This window comes from Dermacentor variabilis, chromosome 11 (assembly GCF_050947875.1).
Source record: "Dermacentor variabilis isolate Ectoservices chromosome 11, ASM5094787v1, whole genome shotgun sequence".
In the NCBI taxonomy this organism is placed as follows: domain Eukaryota; kingdom Metazoa; phylum Arthropoda; class Arachnida; order Ixodida; family Ixodidae; genus Dermacentor; species Dermacentor variabilis.
The window spans coordinates 82,303,492-82,320,041 of record NC_134578.1 but is presented as its reverse complement, the minus strand read 5'-3'; the positions used below and the strand labels follow the sequence as shown (position 1 = coordinate 82,320,041).

General features: G+C 45.1%; 1 protein-coding gene across 1 annotated transcript in view; it reads left to right on the top strand.

Annotated features, from left to right (window-relative positions):
* Positions 1-16,205, top strand: part of Wee1 (Wee1 kinase) — a 29,897-nt gene extending 13,692 nt beyond the window's left edge. The window contains exons 2-10 of the mRNA XM_075674332.1: positions 3,797-3,872; positions 4,732-4,907; positions 5,336-5,457; positions 5,935-6,081; positions 7,611-7,718; positions 9,022-9,167; positions 11,000-11,107; positions 13,133-13,278; positions 15,347-16,205. Of these exons, the coding sequence (XP_075530447.1) occupies positions 3,797-3,872; positions 4,732-4,907; positions 5,336-5,457; positions 5,935-6,081; positions 7,611-7,718; positions 9,022-9,167; positions 11,000-11,107; positions 13,133-13,278; positions 15,347-15,479 (1,162 nt within the window). The 3' untranslated portion in view covers positions 15,480-16,205. The remainder of the gene's footprint in view (positions 1-3,796; positions 3,873-4,731; positions 4,908-5,335; positions 5,458-5,934; positions 6,082-7,610; positions 7,719-9,021; positions 9,168-10,999; positions 11,108-13,132; positions 13,279-15,346) is intronic.
* The last annotated feature ends 345 nt before the right edge of the window (positions 16,206-16,550 follow it).

Genomic DNA, 16,550 nt, shown 5'->3' with positions numbered 1-16,550 from the left:
CGAATCCGTTACAGGCCGTCTGCTCGCAACTTGCCTTCTGCTGGCCCTTATAAGCAGACGACGGCGCGAGAACGTGGCGTGCAGACGGGATTTGCATGAGGCGCCACGTCCCACAACTGTTGAGTCTGGACGGCGAGTCGTCTCCGCTGATGTTTTTTTTTTTTTTCGCAGGGGGACCGGCAAACAAGCGAAGGAAAAAAAACAGAAGGCAAGGTTAACGCTTGAAGCAAAAAAACGCAGGCGTGAACATGAGTCGAGTAGCAGACGACTTCCGCTTTTCCTTTTTTATTTTACCTGCCTTTGGGGCGGGTAACGGGGCAGACGACGTTGCAGAAACCTGTTTCCGCGTCGCCTTTCCTTTATATCGTAACGTGTAACGCGTTCTTCCTCTCATGTGCCAAATGTCGTTTCTACATGGCCGAGTCCGTTAGGGTCGCTTACGCTGGGCGGCTGTCTTTTCCGCTTCGCTTCACCGCCGACCTTGGCGGTCTCGTCCTAACGACGCGTGCAGTCGACTTCCTCGCGTGTCGGAGCCGTAGCGCAGTTGAGGAGGGGAAATATGTTGAGCTAGATTGATAGATTTCTGGAATGAACAAACAGTCGACCGTTAATGATGCGCGAAATACGGACGACAAAAACGCACGAAGTATAGCGTTGTTGAAAGGGGACATGTTGCCTTTTCTGCAAGAATTAGAATTCCCTGTCTGTGGAAATCCTAAGTGTCCATGGAGATAGACGTAAACGTCGAAGGCCTAATTACAGCCGTAGCCTCTGGTCATTTCAGAAGACAAACGGCGGGAAGAAAAAAAAAATATTGTGCAGATGTCTTCGCCTCATCTGACCTGAAACGGCTCCGTTCTAACGTTTTCAGTGGCGTGAATTCATTCAAAGTGGATACGCCTTGCAAACTTGCTAGCTACAATTCGTACATTGCAGTATGTGCCGTAAGGTAATTAAGAGGTTAAATTAGTGTTTTTTGAATAACTGACATATCTGTTTCGATTTCTCCTGCAAGGAATGCCCAGCTCAAGCACTAAGAATTATGTTAGCTGTAAAAGGTCACTTTCTAAAATTCCGTAACGCTTAAGAACGATCATCCCATAGTATAAGGCAGCTATGACATCGTCTGTACACACAAGCAACACCGATGAAAAAGTCTTGTTGCACAATCTTTCCATTCGTCGACCCCAGCTGTTGGCAATCGCACGCGACCAGGACCGAGCGACCGTTGCCAGCAGACAGCTGACGCGCCGTGCTTCTGTCACAGGCCCTGCGCCACCTTTCTGTCGTTTCCCTTTAAAATCTCCGGCACGGTTCGCAACCCATCCCGCGACGGCGACCCCTCAAGGTGACCACACTATAACCTCACCGGTCCCGTACCGGGAGGTCAAACGATCAACCGGCGGACCGTTACCACGCGCGGGCGGTCCCCCCAGGAACAGACGTCGTCAGATCCAAAGACATCACCTGAAGGAGTCCACAATAAAGGCACCCGCAACGACTTTCCCTGCTACCTTTTTTTCTGTCCGCATCTCTTGCTCAATTCTAATAATGCAGCTTTGCCTTTCTTTTTGTCTCCTCTTTTTTTCGTGGCGGATCCCTTTTCCCCAACAATGCGTAACGGTCTCTCCGCCGGAGTCGATCTTGAGGTGTCCCCCCCTTCGCCCTCCTCCTCACCTTTCCCCCAGGCCGCGTCGCATCTGCCTGTTCCGTTGTTCTTATGTTCTCTTTCTTTTTTGTTCCTTTCCCCGTCGATCGCGCCGGCTAACCGTCCAAGCGCGCCCCCGAAGAACAAACAAAAGTTCCCGCGCTTGTGGTGGCGCGCGCCGCGACCGGTGTCTGTGTCGGCACGCGTCTGCTGGCGTCTGCTGCGCTGTCTCTCTCGCTCTCGCACCCTCTCAGCTCCCGACGCTTTCCTCCTCTCATATCTGTTCGGCCGTTCGGTTTCGTTCACGTTGGTTCGAATCGGTGTTCGTGAATCGGTGTTGTCGCCAGCGCCGTGTAGCGGAACCGCTGTCGCGCGCGCGATCCAACTCCCATTTTCTTCTCCCCCTCCGTTACCTCCTTCTCTCTCTCCATTAGCGCCCGCGGACAGCTGCTGCTGTCCCGTTTCTAATGCCTTTCTCACTCTCCCCCAAACTCTCTCGCACGTAGGTCGTCGCGTTCCCGTGCATCGGTCGCGAATCTGCTGGCTCTAACGGAATGAACTGAAACGAAAATGAGGAGAGGGGGAGTACCGAAAAAAAGAAAGAAGAAACCGGGAGCGTCAGAACGGTTGGAGCGCACGCAACCGCCTGTTGCGCCCGTTGTCCTGCCAAGCGGGGAGTTGGGCATGTGTGACGGAATGTTGTCTGCCTCGTCCAGACGAACGACAGCGTGCTTTATTGCCTGCGGCGGGCTGCTGGGCCTGTCAGCGCCGTGGGAATAGGTTGCTCGCATTTCAAGTGACGTATCCCGGCCTATGTTCAATATTTGTAGATATACACGCCGGGCGGTGGCGCACCGACAGTGGCTGCGTGCCACGAGGTCGTGGGTTCGACTTCCTCTAGCGACTCCTGCGTTCCAGAGGAGAGCGGGCCGCCAAATCCCCCTCGTGTGTCGTACATTCGGTGCACGTTAGAAAGAAGTCCCTGGGCTATGGAGTCCCTGAGCCCTTGTGATTAAGGCTCACCCAGTGATGCGGTCTGACATTAATCCCAGCCCTTGTGATTAAAGCTCACCCAGGGATGCGTTCTGACATTAATCCCAACCATTCTGTCAGTCTTTCTCAACACATGCAGTAGTGGAGCTTGGATTTTGTTTCAGTAGGGATTTACCAGCAGGCCCTACCTTCATCCAGTGCGAAGAAACATATGGCAGGCTAATTTTATTGTTGGGCTGCAATTCTGAGTTTAGACCCTCTGCCCCCAGGCAACTGGGTGTACAACTGCATGTCTAGAGCACAAGTCATGTGGTATGACACAGCATCTAAATTGACTGAATAAGTGTTGTATTTGGTGACGTGACACTTTGGCCTAATACGAAGAATGAGAAAAGGGAGAAAATCTGTAGGTAGTGGAAGGTATGTTGCGAGGAGTGGGATCTGCAACCGGTGTAAAAGTCCAGATTACCTGGCAGTAAGAGACCTCAGGGCTGTGCTGTGGTTCTCTGAGCCACCCACCGGTTGGATCTGCCCTCCGTAGCTTGATATCTCTTCCTGCCTGAGGTGCCAAAGTGTAACTTGACTGGTGTTTGTGACTTCAAGTGGTGCTGTACGAACAATGAGGGTAAAGTGGGTGTCCTTCATCAGTGTCCACACCTACACCACCTGCTGCCATTGCTTCATGAAGCATTATCTGAATGGCATTTCTTTTGTAGGTTATCTTTATCGATACGATAAAGATAAGCAGATCAATTCCAGATGAAAAATAAGAAAAGCTAGTTCATAACCGGCATTGTCATTTCACAGTTAGGTAATCAGCCTTGAAAAAGACAATAATATATGTAGAAGGAAAAATCTGTAAAGAAAACCGTAGGAAGGTAAACAATCATCTGAGTGGTACCTTAATTGTTTAACTGTTTCATTTCCAGTATTCTTCGTGCATATATTTTTAGGGGTCCGCTTTCAGCTGTGTGCTATGGGACCTCCTCCTGAATAAGTAGTACCCTATGCTTCTATTTACGTACAGGTACATAAAGAAAATAGACCTCATGCATAAACTTGTATGTCTGTTTTACAAGATTCTGTGTCACTTTTATGTTTCTCTTGCATCTTCTAGTCCTCAGCTCCTCATGTTGCCACCTTACATCTTTGTAGGACTCCAGAGAATGGGACTCCTGAAGACCTGTGGGAGTGCTATGATGATGAATCCGTGCAGGATCGTGTTCTTAAGGTAAAAAAATTCAAGTATTCATGGATATTACCAGTTGCTCTGCCTCTGTCTAGTGAGGGTGGGATTTTTCAAAGAACAAATTTGACCCAGCGTATATTTGAGAACACAAAAAGAAAGGGTGGAACACATTTCCACCAAATATTGTAGTCTGTTATGAATTTAGCAGACTGCTTGAACCTTGTGGCACTCAAGACATACGATTTTACCATCATAAGTGTGCAAATGATGGCCACAGATTATCTGAAATAGTGCGCAAACATGCCCTAATTGAGAAACTCCAAAGATGAGGCAGAGAGGCCTCATTTCAGCACACCGCAAGGTCCTGGCATTTGCAACGTTTGTGTAGCAGACGGCTCTGGAGTAAAGGCAAACACGGGACGAAACAGTGCAACTGCTTTTCCAGTTGGTCAAACTTCAAAATAACGAACACGAATATGCTGAATGATCAAATGTAACAACTTAGATCCAAAGTGTTTTTCGCCAATATGTGCAGGTAACAGATATATGCTTATAATTAATACCGGATATAACAAAATATTTTCGCTTTGTATGTGGCTTTATTACGAGATGTGACAATATAGCTTTGCAGTGTGTAATTGGGGCACACCAGGGCACCAACCGTGCTCTAGCCCAAGATCTAGGGAAATCAATTCGAGAACAATTAAGAAGACACTGAGAAAACAAGAGAGGGGGTGCACAGACGAGCGCACAAGATGTGCGAACCAAACTGCTTTACACGTGATTGTTTCCTTTGTGGGCACCCTGGTAGAATGATGCAGCCTAACGACTTCGCACCTATTATCAAGGAACAACTAGCAACTGACTAATCGTGCATCCTCGTCGCTTTGACTGTCTACAGGTGCAGCGCATCACACGAATGGAGCCCGGTCAGTCGCGCTACGAAACAGAGTTCCTGGAGTTGGCCGAAGTGGGCAGCGGGGAGTTCGGCAGCGTGTACAAGTGCCTGCATCGACTGGACGGATGCATCTACGCCATCAAGAAGTCTCGCAAGCCCATGCGGGGCACCCAGGATGAGTGAGTGCGACTGCTTGCTTCTCCCCTTGAGCACGGCTGGCATTTCCTTGCTTTTTTTGTTGTTGTGTTGATGATTGCCTCCAGTCATCCACCTGCACAACTGGCGCAGTGAATACGTAGATTTCAGAACGTCGGGGTAAATAAACTCGAGCAGGACTCGTCTGCGATGACTACAGAAGTATGCGAGCAGCACCATTTAGATGTGAAAACGAATTAAATGGTTTATTGTTATACGTACACATTACACACTTTGTACGCTTTATTGGCAATCTATTTTATCATGCATGTATACTTATGTGTGTATACTTAGTTATGTTTTATGTGTCATGATGAGGGGTACAACGGCGCAGTGATATTTGCTTTTTCGTTTCATCGGCTATTTTCTCCTAAACTGATTTGCGAAATCCACATTTCTTGCTTCCTAACAGGAAGACTGCCCTCAACGAAGTGTATGCGCACGCGGTGTTGGGCCAGCATCCACACGTCGTCCGCTACTACTCTGCTTGGGCGGAAGACGACCACATGATCATCCAGAATGAGTTTTGCAATGGTGAGCACATGCTGCACACAGACCGTGTACTTTGTATGCTCAGCCTACTGATAACATAACTGCTTCACTCTTGGTGGCACATATACTCGACATACAGTCGTGAGCAAAGGTATACAGACCAGGGGCCCCCAGTGTCATTGAACCATCAGCTACCATATAATGTGAATGCCACAAACTAATCTGATAGAAACAACATAAATGAAAAAGGCTTGGTCAAATTCCAGGTAGCATGGAATGCAAGCCTGCAATGCCTGCTGTGCTGTCACGTCGTCTGTAACCATGGGGCAGCTACTGTGTCCCTAGGCGAATGTAATTCGCTATGGCCTTCCCTCGAATTTCTCATAGCTCTTGTGTTCTGGTTGGGTGCTAAGACCGTCCAACCAGTCAGCCAAGCTGCGAATCTCATCTGCACGAAAGTCGCGCCAGTGCGGACGCATGCAGCAGCCATGTTTGACTGGAAGGGGTGTCGTATTGCAGAGGGCAGCCTGGCCGATGCCATCCAGCGCAACGAGCGTGAGGGCAAGCACTTCTCGGAGAAGGAACTGAGGCGCATCCTCCTGCACGTGGCTGAGGGTCTTCGGTACATCCACTCCCAGAACCTCGTCCACATGGACATTAAGCCAGGTGAGTGTTTCGCATTCAGCTGTCATGTCGATCCAGCCCACCTTCGGTAGTCTTAAGCACCGCCATTCTCTTATCAGCGACTGCTGCGTCCAGATTCTTTATCCGAAACTGGTTCCACTTCTGGACAATTCAAAGTACGAGCTGAGTGGAAACAGTCAGTGGGAAGGTGGTGGCAGCTATTTATGTGTGCTAAGCTGGAATCTAAGATGCAATGATTTAAGAGGACGGTGGATCCGCAGTACTTAACCTAGCTGGCGGGAAACGCTGCACAACGGATGTACTTTCTATATCTTGCTGTGAAAAAGGCAGTGATAATGTAATAATTGTATACTAATTAGATTCCTTTTTATGCTTCATAACTGGTTCAAGCAGTATGCCACCTACTCTTATCACTAAGATGAGCCGGTCATGAACAGTGAACAAGAATAGAATAGAATCTAGTGAAAAATTTTCATGTTATGCCAGCCATGGTTTTACAGATTGTGGGTGTATACTGGCTGAGGCTTAGAAGAAAGAAATTGGAGATCGAGAGAACTGGGTCAAGTGGGCATCAGCTAGAGAATGAGAGTTTGAATGCATTTGGTACACGCTACCCAAGCACTTAGCAAGAGTAGTACAAGCACAAAGCTGGGGTACTGTGAAGCTGTGCTTATGAGGGTGCTTGAAACGCATTTGTGCAGATCTGTGTGGCAGGTGAACGAGGAAAGAAACTGTTTATTGTACCCCAATTTCGTCTGGTTGTGCTGCTTATCTGGAATCTGAAATTTTTTGCTTGCTTTTCCAGAATGAACGGCTGCTGTATGACTAGCTTTCCGAAAATGCTAAATGCACCATAAACACATGTAAAAAGGCCTGTCGCAAGGAAAACGATGGTTGTAGTGTGTAAAAGATTAAACTGCTATGTGATTGTAGACGGCCAAAAATACTAAATTAGACAAGCAGTAACAGGTGGTTGCCATGTAGGCTTCTGCCACAAAATCAAAAATTAAGTTTGCAGTAACCATTTTGTTCCAGCATTGCTCCCAAAACTTTCGTCGTCGTCTCGCTGCTTATGATTTGCGATACATTGTTTAGCAGATGCAGCACAGTAACAAGAGTTTAACTGTTGTTTGTTGCAAAATATTTGGTTAGGCTCAAACATTCGAAAATACCGAATAGTTATTTTTAAAATACAAATAGTGTGTAATATTCTATTTGTATTTGAAACTTATTCACCTGTTATATTCGCCTTATATATTCACCCACTCCTAATTTTTTGGAAGATAGACAACCTAAATTCTTAAACGAGTACAATTAGACGCAAGATCTACCCGATACAATATTGTTCTGGCATTTCGAGACCGACATTACTATCAAACTAAAATGTTGTACATGAGCTTCCCAACCTTTGTGCTTTCCAAGCCTCATCCTTCCATGTGCGAGAAGCTTGTAGCGTAGTTTGCACAGATTTGATAATGTGTCTGTACTCCTTTAAAACTTTCACACCAAAGAAGTTTGTCCTCAGTCCTGTTCTGTCTTCCGCTTTGCAGGCAACATCTTCATCTCGAGGGTCCCAATCACTGCGCTTCCCGAGAGCACAGACGATGGTTTCGACTCTGGTTCAGAGGGCCCGACTGAAGAACTCGTCTACAAGATCGGTGAGTGTAGTGAGGAGCACGCTTCCTCTTGGTAATTGATTAGTGAGGTCGTTGCCCTTTGCTGTTGAACGAAATTTCACCGCTGCCAGTGTTGTCACAGCTAACGATTTATCAGTATATCTACCGATGTTTTTTTTCTTTCAAATATTTAATGATTCAACGATTCATTGCAATCTAATCTACTGACTGTCGGCATTTCTGACTTTCTGCAGAGGTCAGCTGTACAAACTATGGTAAACAGTGATTGACATCAACTGGCAGCGGCTTGGTGGTGCATGAAGGCACCGCTGTACCGGGTGCTCCAAGTGTTTAAATGCACGGCTTCCAATTACCGCAGAAATTAACACTTGTTATACCGGTCTAGGTGCTTCACTTTGGGATAATCAAGTTTGTCTCTTATTTAGTGCGATGGTTCTAAGGAAGAAGCTTCCATTCTGATGCAGATGAAAGTGCTTGCAATCAAAGTCGCTTTAGGCTGTGATATATAGTCAACTTTCTCAATGTGACAATGGCCTTCATTTCTTTTGAGGCCAGAAATGAGTTTGACTCGAGTGTTGCTTGCTGCAGGCAGACCTAGCATCGTAACGTCCCATCTTCGTGTCCCGTCATTTCGGGCTGTTCTAAGAATAAACCAACATTGTCGCCCAACTTTCAATGCTACTCCAATAAGTGTGGTAACATAAGTCACAACACAACACGAGAAAAGACTAGTAGCGGGGACTCGTTCAAATCCATGAGCTATGAGCTCGATAGGTTGTGTATAACGGATGGCCTGCAGAGTGCTGAGCTCATGGCTTATAATGGTAGCGTCTTCAAGGGCAAAACAGCAAGAAGTATGGCTAGTGGCCGAACATTGTCTGGAAAGTTGACTTTGTCATGCACGTACAGGCCAATGCGCAGTGACAACCCTGGAAAGTCGGTGATGGCCATTGCTGAACAGCTCTCGGTTGCAGAGTACGCATGCTTGCTTGCTGTGCATGAGTACCATAGTTTATCAGTCCTACGCAATGGATTCGTGCCACCAGATCTAATGCTACCATACAGGGACTGCAGAGCTGGGCCTGTATTCTCAAAAGATCTCCAGCGCTAAAATTGTCTTAAGAGCGAATTCCAGCCAACCCTGATGCTGGACACATTATTAGTGAACGCTGCCAGCCAATGGTGAAGAGTGCTTACGAATGAAAAGTTTTGAAATGAATTTGGCCCCCTGATCTCTCGCTGTCATTCTTTTGGGCACATTATAGTCACTTTAGCTGCTATAGCACAGGAACCCTAACTCATCGCCACTACTCTGTTCACGCAGGTGACCTGGGTCATGTGACCTCAACCAAAAACCCCCAAGTGGAAGAAGGCGACTGCCGGTACCTCTCAAAAGAAGTGCTCCGCGAAGACTACTCCAACCTTCCCAAGGCAGACATCTTTGCTCTGGGCCTCACTGTCTTCGAAGCGGTGAGTGGCTTTCCCTGCCTTGTGACTGTCACTTTAGATTGACGAGTACATCAATAATAATAAAAAAGAAAGTGGACATGTGCCAGAGAACATCATATGATCTTGATTGGGAGAGCTGATGTTCATGCTGCAATTACGTAGCATTGTTATAATTTTGTTTACTTGATAACTGATTTGTAGCTAATGTTAGGCAACCAGTGTGTCAAGATGTTCTAAGGAATAGTGCACACTGGAATGAGGACAAAAGAAGATGAAAGATGAAAAAAAAAATAAAATGGTTGATTTCTTTTTAAAAGGAAATAAAAGGAAATGAAACAAGTGCATATTCTGAGGAGCAGTGGCAGCTATGTTGCACGTTCACAAATACAAGTCCATGAATATGTGCAGTCTTCATTAATTATGGTTTCGCTCAAAGGGCGACGCAATGACAGCAATATTAAGCATGCAAGGCATGTGTTGCTGTGCCGCATAAACAGAACCGCAGAGGCCACCAGGTGCCTTAGGCATTCCGGACGCGGCGGTGAGTGCATGTTCTGTGAAACTGCGGCGTCATAGCTCTGGCAGCAATACGCACCCGCATAATGGACACAGCACGCCGATTTTTCGTGGAACCCAGCATGAAACGCTTTCGTGTTACCAGCAGAAAAGCAGACACTGCACTGCTTTCAACAACATCCTTCATTTTTCAGAAGAGACATAGGTACTTATATTCCCTATGTCATAGCTAAAGAGGTACAAAATCAAACACTGCTGTAATTAAGAGGTTGAGATTCATTACCTTTTCACATCGGTTAACCTGTACACAAATATTATCATTATTTACGTGTCGAGAAGTCTGTTGGTTCGCTAACACACTAGGATCCAAAAGTTCGGTCTCATTTTGAATTGCAGTGTTGTTCCTTGAGTTTGTCATGTAATATATGACATAAAGCATGTACAGCAATAAGTTGTTGCATAAGTACAGCATTTCAGCAAAGTAAAGAAAGCCGTCGAAAGTAACACTGTGTGTGTGTGCTTCTTTTGTTGTCCCTATTCCTGTGTGGGCTATTCCGACAAACTATAATGCATGCCTCCACCTGGTATCTGCTCTGTGCTCACTGATTTGAGTCAATCTGAGTTAGTCAATCTTGACATTACCTTACCCAGCAGCGCCGATTCGTAGCGTAGCCTGAACTAGCCAAGACTGGCTCCTACTGAAAAGAATCGGTAAGAGTGCAAGCCGTAGTATGCAGGCTTATCCAATACCTGCTTTTAAAGGCACAGAAATGGTGATGGGCAGCCGCCAATCTGGCTGCAGTATTGCTGTGATGATAATGCGATACCAAAAAACAAAAAAAAATTATCAATTTGGATAGGGATGATTCTGCATGCAAGCCCTGTCGTGGCAAAACAATCTAATCTCATAATGAAATTGCATCTCAAACTAGAATACCTCTTTTATGTCGAATGTTTTTTGTAAGCATACGCACTGATACAGGCAAAATAAGTGTGAATTTTATGCTTACTTCATTGTATGGAATTATTCGCTATACCTATGGTCAATATATTGTGTTTCAACTGTAATAAGCTCTCAATGCATCCTGGATTGTTTCGTGAGTAACATCCTTCTTTGTGAATTGGCCTCAACCCTCAGCGAGTTGCGACAGCTTAGTCATTAAAATTTGTACTTTTGTTGCCTTTAGACGTCTGATCTCTCTGGATATCTAATGTCTCTGAATGTGTCAAGCTATAATTGGTGAAATTCATTAATTGTGCTGCAGTATAACAATTTCCCTCGCTTTCTTTTGTTTTCATTGCAATGACATAACCAGGCTTATCATTTCTCTTGACAGGGTGGCGGTGGTCCATTGCCCAAAAACGGTCAGGAGTGGGTGGCAATTCGCAAGGGGAACCTCCAGCCACTTGCACAGTGTTCACCAGACTTCAACGGGCTTCTCACTGTAAGTACCTTGCTTGATGTTAAGACAAGCTGAATGGGGGACTTGGAGTTGTTCGTACAAATTAAATGTTATTATCATCAGCCTTAAATAAAGTTCCTCTCGAAAATGGAGTGTGGTAAATGTCCCTCAATCCCTTAAAGGTCGCTGCTGCCGACTTCTAATAATTCGACATTGACAGGTGCCTTCAATTAAGAGAAAAAAAAAAAGGCCTAACACACTGCTGCCTTAACTTAGCAGTATTTACAAGTATCTCCCAAATCTAACAAGCACCTGATTTTATTTTAATATAAACAAACGAAATGTAGCATGCCTTCGAATTTTGGCAGTCGGGAAAGGATGAAACCTGCAGAGCTTACTTTGTAGACTGGGCATTCATTTGCACTTGGCATATGTCGGCGTCACTCTTGAGACAGCTCTTTATTGCTATGGGCCTTGTGTTTTAAATTCCACATTTCTCAACGACTCTGCAACTATTGTAAATGCAATGGCGGCCCCTACCTTCACTTGACTAGTAGCAGTGTTCATTTATCTCTATAGAGAGGTCACCATTGTGTTTTCATGCTGTCGAACATAACGAAAGGGGCCACTGTTGCTATGAAAGTGCTTTAACCCTGCAATGCCCAAGTGAATTTACACATAAAGGAAAGTCTGAACAACTTGCTCCCCTTCATTTCAGGCTGTAGTAGAGCGCATCTGTACAAAGGAGCAATGAAATGCTGTTCGAATTGGAACTTATTAGGGTAGCAGTTAATCAGTAATTTGTTTGCTAAACTTTCTGTAAGGGGAAAACTATCTGCAGCGTATCGTAAGTTCTATCGTGGGCTACACGTTAAGTTTCTCAATCTTAAATTGGAATTTCGAAGTATTGCAATAGCATGGCATACGTGACAGGTTGGGCATTACAGAATTAACTTCTCTCCACCAGAGGTGCCATAGCGTTTTGCACTGGCCACAAGTTGGCAACATGGAATGCTCTGCTAGAAGCCTTGTCAAGAGCACGGGTCGCTATGACGTGGATGTTCTGTTAACGTCCACATAAGTGCCCGAAATGTTATAGTAGTGCTCGTGCTACACAGGCACTTTACACTGCTGTTTAGTTCAATGACAATTGAGTTTCAGTGGCCGTTCAACTGAGCAGATTCTGTCGGCTGTTACGTGGTGCATTTCGAGTGCAGTTCGGGCGTGCTTCTCCGATAACTTCAGTGCATGTTGAGAAGAAAACTGTTTGTATGCTTGCATGATTTTGCTTTAATATCAAATGACAACCACATAACCTTTTCCTGAAACAACCTACAGAAATTGCATTTTGTGTTGATTTTTTTTATCGTTTTATTCTCAAAATATGAACGTGAAGTGACTCGCACCACTGGAGGCTGACATGTTGACGTGTCTTGACTGGGATTGCCGGTCTCAGTTGGAGTTGACTGTCGTTACGTTTTCAGTGGCACTTAAATCTTCCATGTAGCCATGCTTGGCTGTGATTGAGCCCAATGACCGTTTGGGTCATTGGCCATAGAAAGGGCCCGTGTAACAGAAATTCAAGGGAAACTGCAATAAAATTTTGGGCCACGTTAAGACTTAATACACTGTAGAGTAGAGCAATTTCCATGCAACATTTAATGTTTTAAATATAAGCTGAAGTGGTGAAAAAAGGTTGCAAGAGCAGACATTTTTGATGCTGGAATCTAAAAAGAGACTGCCATTACTGCTCACCGTAAGTGACGCACGACTCAGAATGCGTGGCTTCTTGGCATGACGTTTGAGATTATGCTCTGCCTTCAGTGGGCTGAAAAACCTCGGAGGTAACGTGCCGGGACTCACCTCATCCTAACCCCTATTTGCACTTGTCGTCTGCTTAGACGCTGTTTAAAGGCTGCTAGCAAGAAAATGGTACCATCGGAAGCCCTGCAGCTTTGTCGAGATTGCTTCAGTAGTGCATACTATGGTCACTTACGACCAGTTTAGCCAAAAAAGTGAAATATCGTTGCAGTGGCTGACATTGTGGCACCTCGTTCTGTTTTGCAGGAGATGATCCAGAAAGTGGCGACCAAGCGACCTTCTGCAAGCTCCCTCGTCCACCACCCCGTGCTGGTCCCCAACGCCAGCAAGTCGCGAGCGCAGCTCCGGAAGGAGCTGAATGCCGAGCGGTTCAAGAACGAGCTTCTCTCCAAGTGAGTAATATTCGAAGTCACAGCAATTGTTGCAGTCTGCAGACCAGGTGCCTTTGCGTAGTTGTTTTTCCCCCTGATATTAGCATATATGCTCGAAGAATGTATGAAACAAAGTATTTTTGGTGTTGAATGGAACTTCATCATAATGCTTGACTTACCTGCCTTTCTGGGGTCAGAGTTAGACCACAAATTCAGACATAACATCTCGCAGCAACTTCTATAATGGTGATTAGATAAGTGCTTACGATAAGCCTGTGCACAAAGATGCGTGTTACTGCACGCTAATGAAATGCGGTAGACTTCTGTTATCTCGACTCTGGTTAATTTGATCCTGATGAAGGTCATGGCTGCGCGTATAGATTTCAATGTGCCAAAGTTTGGTTATTTCAATTGTAAAATGAGCCTTTCCCGGATAATTGGAACGTAACCAGTCATCACACATGTGCCTGACCACCATGGTGACCGCAAATAGCAACGAAAATTGTGTTGACATGTGTCAATAAGTCTCCTGCCCTAGGAAGATTTTCAAGCAATAACCAATTATGGTATTTACCCATTTCCAATGCGTGCTTTTTTTTTCTTTTCCGGAAAGATTCGGCCGATAATTGCCTGTGCAGTGCGATCAATTTGCCAAACCAAAACGACCTTTGCAGCTTTCATATGCTTTACCGCACAACACGAGTGTAGTGTAGCGAAGCAGACTTTAAGAACCGGCCGCCATTGTGGGACACGTGACCCCTGCCCATTTTTGTTGTTAAAGATTGCCTACGCATTGTATTTCTACTTTGTTTAGGGGATTTAATGAGATTTCTGTGTTAGTTTTCCACTTCGGACACATAGAAAGTATGCACGTAATCTATTCAAGGGTGCGCTAGAATTGGGCAACTACTGCTAAATACATCAGCTGTCTGTTCTTGCTTTTTTTTCTGCATCTTGTTTAATTTGCCCTGCTGTATAATTAGATTGATTTCTTTGGTCCCGTTAGGTTTGAATTAAGACGTTGACTGTATTAACAGGTTTTTTGAAACATGCAGATGCAATGCACATGTAAGAGCCTGACTATGGGAGTGGAAGGGACAAAACAGCAATGTCCAATAGCAGTATGCAAATGTCATGTGGGATCCCTGATGTCAGCACAGACAAAAAAAGTTTTCAAAGAAGGGAGAGGGGAAAGCTTGTGGTTAGTGAAGAGCTACAAATTATGTACACAAAAGTGAACAGCGTGAGCAAGGGACGGTGGAAGATGAAGACAAGGGCAGCAGCGAATTAGTGACATTGCAAATGGGAATGCAGAAGTGCACCTCTTGTGAATAACTATTAATGAGTCAATAAAGGGAAAAATCGGACATCCACCCATTCGTAGCTATTGCTACGAATGGGTGGATGTCCGATTTTCCCTTTATTATAATTACTTCTCTCCACCTTGCGGGTTTCCGCAGAACTATTACGTCAAAATAATGAGTCAAGTGCAACGTTCCTTGGCTAGGTACGCAGGCGGTCCTCATTATAACGAAATTGCATCTTAACACAAACATACCTTTGTTATCTCCTATGCTCGTCATAAACACATTCTTTACATGCTAGTATTGGTGAAATATTTCTGTATTTACTTTGTTATATCCAAAAAATTTTTATATGCATATTCAGTATATCACAAGTTTCGAGTTTATCCAGCGGCCAAAGATGGGGTGTAGGCCCATAAGAGAACTAAAAGCCAGGCGAGTGCCGATGCTGAAGTGGAAGAATGATTTGGAGAGAAACAGTGCAAAAGAACAGGACATAAAACAGGCAAACAATGGGGCCGGTGCCGTAGTTAGCCCTACCTTGTTCTCGTTTCATTTGTCCATGATAGTACTACTTGCTCCTTGAGCATTGGCCCCAAAAGTTCATAACCAGCACGGCCGAGCCAAATGCCTAGTCTCCATTGTGGGATGAACCCGGACTAAAGTACTGCTGCATTTGTTGGCGTGCTACGTAGCTTCAATACTTCGTGCTCTGTATAGATGCAACACTGCATTGGACAAAAAGACAATTTCCTTGCTAATTTTTGTTGGCACATTGCTCGCAGGAAACTCGAAGAGGCGTCCATGTGCCTCCAGTCTCTCCCTGTCGTCCATTCATCATCCACTGCGCAAAGCAGCCGCATCCACCGACTCATCGGCAAGAAGGCCAATCGGAGCCACAGTGTGACCAACTTCTGAAGTCGACAGTATCCAGTGTGCGACTGTAAACCCCTGCCATTCCACGTTTGTTTGCCTTCCCTCCATTCCTTTCTGCGTCCTCGGATCATCGTGCGCCATGTACCACCGTCACCATCAAGCTATCTATACGACTGTGACATCCGCCCTCCCTGTCATTCCCTTCGGTACCTGTTCTCGGTGTGTCATGTTGTTGGGGACTGCCAATTGCGCCTAACTTAAAGGATTTTGCCAAGCTACGGAACGAGACTGTGATCGAGTCGACAGTCAAGATGCAAGACAAGTCAAGTAGTTGGGGAATGACCAAGACGCCGTCGATGCTATTTTTTGTGGAAGTTCGAAGTGTGGACAGACTTTTTTTTTTTTTCCCTTATGTAGTCCTAATCCCAGATCTCATGTGGTGTGACACCCTTCTCCGATTCGCGGAGGAGTGGGTGGTTTGTTCCTTGAAGATTTTATCTTTTTTTCTTGTCTCCTTAGAGTGTTTATGATGCGCTGAGCTGCACTTTTTTAGAGGAAAGTTTATAATGATGCTGACAGAAAGTGCCTTTATGCGAAGGGCTGTTTGTGCCATAAGTTATTAGTTCTTTTTATATGACCAAGTGCGTTCGTGTGCTGTGTAAATAAAAGTTCAGTCAATTACATATTGATTTTTACCTATGACATCTTGTATAATATACTGTTTTATCCCAGTCATCTCGGAGAATAAAGATATTTTATCCATCTTTACTTTGTTGCCAATGCCTTGTCAATAGAATGCATTATGCTAACGCAGTTGTGCCAGTGCCAAGAGACATCGAGGCAAGAAAAAAGGTGTGAAAATAAGTTCACTAAAGCCCAAGAAAGGTGCTGTAATGCACAAAAAAATTCAAGGTTAACATGTGGCGAAGTAAAAGGAGTTAGATTGATGCATCTGGCTTGGTAGCAATAGTAGATGCAAGGAAGTGGTTCCATTAGACACGTGTGGGGTAACAAAATGTTAGGCACAAATTATTCTAGGATGGTTGTCAAAGTTTAGCAATGGTTCATCGATAGGTGTGCTACTGATGATACTTGTTCGTTACATCTGTTAAA